At 53.7% G+C, this 4561-nt stretch overlaps 1 protein-coding gene across 2 annotated transcripts in view; it reads left to right on the top strand.

The window, feature by feature from the left end:
* GJB1 (gap junction protein beta 1) overlaps positions 1 to 3674 on the top strand; it is an 8663-nt gene extending 4989 nt beyond the window's left edge. Inside the window, exons 1-2 of one of the 2 annotated variants that reach the window (XM_017516761.2) lie at positions 1683 to 1824; positions 2165 to 3674. In XM_017516761.2, the coding sequence (XP_017372250.1) occupies positions 2181 to 3032 (852 nt within the window). In that variant the 5' untranslated portion in view covers positions 1683 to 1824; positions 2165 to 2180 and the 3' untranslated portion in view covers positions 3033 to 3674. Of the gene's footprint in view, positions 1 to 1682; positions 1825 to 2164 lie in introns of those variants that run through there. The other variant, XM_017516760.2, reaches the window with a different exon arrangement.
* The last annotated feature ends 887 nt before the right edge of the window (positions 3675 to 4561 follow it).

Raw genomic sequence — 4561 nt, 5'->3', positions numbered from 1 at the left:
CCCTCCATCTCTACAAAAAAAAAAAAAAAAAGGAAGAAACAAAGAAAGAAAAACTAAGCATGGTGACACATGCCTGTGGTCCCAGCTAATTGCTCTGTCTCCGAGGCTAGAATGCAGTAGTGCGATCGTGGCTCACTGCAACCTCCGCCTCCCAGGTTCAAGTGATTCTGCCACCTCAGCCTCCTGAGTAGCTGGGATTACAGGCATGTGCCACCACACCTGGCTAATTTTTTGTATGTTTAGTAGCGACGGGATTTCACCATGTTGGCCACGTTGGTCTTGAACTCCTGACCTGAAGTGATCTACCTGCCTTATCCTCCCAAAGTGCTGGGATTACAGGTGCGAGCCACTGTGCCTGGCCCCTGAGAAGATCCTTAACCCCTTTGGTCACCAGCTATGATCCTGGAGCTGGGCTAAGAACTTTGGCAGGTTGTCTCATTGAACTTCACAATAACCCTGGGTATTAACCACATTTATAGATGAATAAGCAGGCTGGGAGCAGCTCAGTAGCTAGCCCAAGGTCACATTAAGTGAAGAACCAGGATCCTAAGCCTAAAGCTATGTGACTGTAGGTAAGAGTCACAGCCTGATTCCTGACCATCTGTTTGCTCAGTGACCTTTTGCTTTCTCCTTCTGGCTTATGCTCACCATGTGCCCAACTGACCACCCCTGCATGAGTTCCCTTTCCTGAAACTCAAAGAGATGGTCAAGGTTTGCTCTGTGACACTGGAGTTGGAATGTGCTCACAGATTCACCTTTGCTTTTTATTTATTTATTTATTTATTTTTTTGAGAAGGAGTGTCTTGCTCTGCCACCCAGGCTGGCATGCAGTGGCTCAGTCTCGGCTCACTGCAACCTCCACCTCCCAGGTTCAAGCGATTCTCCTGCCTCTCAGCCACCCAAGTAGCTGGGACTAGAGGCACGTGTCGCCAAGCCTGGCTAATTTTTTTTGTATTTTTAGTAGAGACGGGGTTTCACCTTGTTAGCCAGGATGGTCTCGATCTCCTAACCTCATGATCCACCTGCCTCAGCCTCCCAAAGTGCTGGGATTACAGGTGTGAGCCACCGCGCCTAGCCTTTGCTTTTTGCAGACACTACCTGCAAAGCCCCAAGGAGCCTGCTGTGGAAAGACTTCTGTCTCAGAGACATTGTTTCATCCTACCTATCCTACTGCTTTGTAACTGTGTGACCTTGAGGAGTTACTTATCTGAGCTTCAGCTTCCTCATCTGGAAAATGGGATAACAGGCTTGCTAAATGGGTCGAAAGAAAAATGTATGGAACAATGCTCAGCACAGTTCCTGACTTGACAAATATGAGCTCTCTTTCCTCTCCATATTCTGGAGGGGATCTAAGCCTCAGGGAAAATCCTGCTGACCTTAAGTTTCTGATGGGACCATGGGGGAGGGACTCAGCCCAGAGCCTCCCGATCCCCTGGGGTCCCCTCTTCACATGCACCTGCCTGTGTTTCAGCTCCCTCCCCCCATGGCTATTCTTCTGGTGGGGCTATGGGGCGGGTGCGGCGATGGACCGGGCGGGCACAGAACAGGTGGGTGCAGGCTGGGTGTCCGGCGCTGGGACACAAGTGCTCTGTGTGTAGGGTGGGCGGAAGTCAGGGCGTTTGATCTGAATTCTAAAGGGCGTTGTTCAGAGCCCCACAAAGGTCTCATTGTGCAGACACTGGGTATAAAGCAGCATATGACTCCCCAGCACCGGGCGGTGATGAATTGGGACGCAGGCGCGGAGCCCAGGGACCACTCCCCCTGCACAGACATGAGACCATAGGGGACCTGTCTGGGTGGCCTCAGGGATAGGCGCTCCCCAAGGTAAGAGGGCTTTGTTGAGTTCGCCCCAGGTCTGGAGTTAAGGAGCTAGGGGACAGCCAGAGGGGATGGCTGATATGGGAACAAGATGGGCTTGGCAAAGAAAGGCGTGGTGAGGAAAGAATGTTGGATGAAAGCAAAGAAGGGGGATGGGACTCAGGGAGGTCAAGTCAAGTGAGTGAGGAGGAGGAGATGGCAAGGGAGATGGGGTGAAGAGAAAGTCATGACCATCCTTCCTTTCCTGCAACTGGCTCTTGGAAGAGTTGGGGGGCAGGCAGTGCTATGGTGCCCGGCTTTCCGCCCCAGGTTTCTGACAGCTTACTTCATGGCTGGTGTTTTGCAGGTGTGAATGAGACAGGATGAACTGGACAGGTTTGTACACCTTGCTCAGTGGCGTGAACAGGCATTCTACTGCCATTGGCCGAGTATGGCTCTCCGTCATCTTCATCTTCAGAATCATGGTGCTGGTGGTGGCTGCAGAGAGTGTGTGGGGTGATGAGAAGTCTTCCTTCATCTGCAACACCCTCCAGCCTGGCTGCAACAGCGTCTGCTATGACCAGTTCTTCCCCATCTCCCATGTGCGGCTGTGGTCCCTGCAGCTCATCCTAGTTTCTACCCCAGCTCTCCTCGTAGCCATGCATGTGGCTCACCAGCAACATATAGAGAAGAAAATGCTGCGGCTTGAGGGCCATGGGGACCCCCTACACCTGGAGGAGGTGAAGAGGCACAAGGTCCACATCTCAGGGACACTGTGGTGGACCTATGTCATCAGCGTGGTGTTCCGGCTGCTGTTCGAGGCTGTCTTCATGTATGTCTTTTATCTGCTCTACCCCGGCTATGCCATGGTGCGGCTGGTCAAGTGTGACGTCTACCCATGCCCCAACACAGTGGACTGCTTCGTGTCCCGCCCCACCGAGAAAACCGTCTTCACCGTCTTCATGCTAGCCGCCTCCGGCATCTGCATCATCCTCAATGTGGCCGAGGTGGTGTACCTCATCATCCGGGCCTGTGCCCGCCGAGCCCAGCGCCGCTCCAATCCGCCCTCCCGCAAGGGCTCGGGCTTCGGCCACCGCCTCTCACCTGAATACAAGCAGAATGAGATCAACAAGCTGCTGAGCGAACAGGATGGTTCCTTGAAAGACATACTGCGGCGCAGCCCTGGCACCGGGGCCGGGCTGGCTGAGAAGAGCGACCGCTGCTCGGCCTGCTGATGCCACATACCAGGCAACCTCCCATCCTGCCCCCGCCCCTGCCCTGGGCAAGCTCCTCCTTCTCCCCTACCGGTGCACAGGCCTCTGCCTGCCGGGGATTACTCGATCAAAACCTTCCTTCCCTGGCTACTTCCCTTCCTCCCAGAGCCTTTCATTTGAGGAGCTGGAGGGCTGGGAAGCTGGAGGCCACCTATGCCAGTGCTCAAGGTTACTGGGGGTGTGGGCCGCCCTTGTTGCCTGCACCCTTTCCTCTCCCTCTCCCTCTCCCTGGGATCACTGGGGACCAGAGACGGGATGCTCCGACAGCGTCTCCAATTATGAAACTAATCTTAACCCTGTGCTGTCAGATACCCTGTTTCTGGAGTCACATCAGTGGGGAGGGATGTGGGCAAGCAGAGTGGAGGGCGGAGGTGCTGTGGACACGTGGGTAGAGAAGGGAGGGTGGTGAGCACTAGTAAACGAGGAACAGTGCTTGCTGGCCGCAAGGAAAAGGAGGAGGTGTCTGGGGTGAGGGAGTCAGGGAGGGAATAGCAGGCAGATAAGTTGGAGTGGGGGTCGCTCAGGGCCGCCTCTGCCTCCGGTCCCCAAGGCCTCTCTCTGCCTGAAATGTTACACATTAAACAGGATTTTACAGTAAATGAAGAGGTGGCTTGTGTGTTTGTCAAGTTCTTTCTCCTGCAATGTCTGACCTCCCCCAGGATGAGCTGGCCTTGGTTTTTCACTGATTAAGAAAGGAACATGGCAAAATAAGTAGTTACTTGAGTAGCTGAAGTTGCAAATGAGGAACCGCTGCACTTGGAGCCGCAGAGCCAGCCCACGAGCCATTCCGCCTGTTGATTTTGTTGTGGTGGTTCTTGTCTTTTTCATTGTCTGATAACAGATTTACTGGGATTTCATTTACATACCTCCTTCCTCTGATTTTAGAAAGATTAAAAATGACAACTCTCTCTGGAGAGATGAGAAATGATCGGGAAATTTCTCACACCCCAGAAGGTGGCACACATTCCCTGGGTACCTTGGCGAGAACCCCTCCCCTACACACCTGGAGATCTATCTCCTTACTCCCTCCAAACTCAGCATCCCCTATAAGCTGATGCCCCACAGACCACCTGTTGGGTTGCACAATGACCCTGACCCCTTTCCTCTGGACATAGCCCCTAATTCCATCCACTTTCCCCATTTCCTTCTCTCAGGAATTAATGCCTCCCACCCCAGAGATGCCTCCACCACAGGTCAGACACTTCACAGCAGCAGTTTCCGCACCAGCATCACCCTCCCCTGTCAGCTGTGGTCAGAAAAACCCCAGGCTGAGACTTGGAAAAGCTGCGCTCCCATCCCGGTGCTGTCAATTAGCAGCAAGGCATTCCCTTCCCCGAGCCTCAGCTTCCTTATGAGCAAATGAGAACTGCCCTAGCACCTCTCCCAGCTCCCTTCAACGCTCCATGCTTCTGGGATTCCTAAAAAACTTCCCCAAGTAACAAGGCCTCGCAGGGGTTTCCTCAGAGTCACTGCCCCCACAAATAGCCCAT

Source organism: Cebus imitator, unplaced genomic scaffold (assembly GCF_001604975.1).
Source record: "Cebus imitator isolate Cc_AM_T3 unplaced genomic scaffold, Cebus_imitator-1.0 Scaffold602, whole genome shotgun sequence".
NCBI classification, from domain to species: domain Eukaryota; kingdom Metazoa; phylum Chordata; class Mammalia; order Primates; family Cebidae; genus Cebus; species Cebus imitator.
The sequence above is the reverse complement of the archived record's forward strand: the minus strand, read 5'-3'. Positions and strand labels throughout refer to the sequence as shown.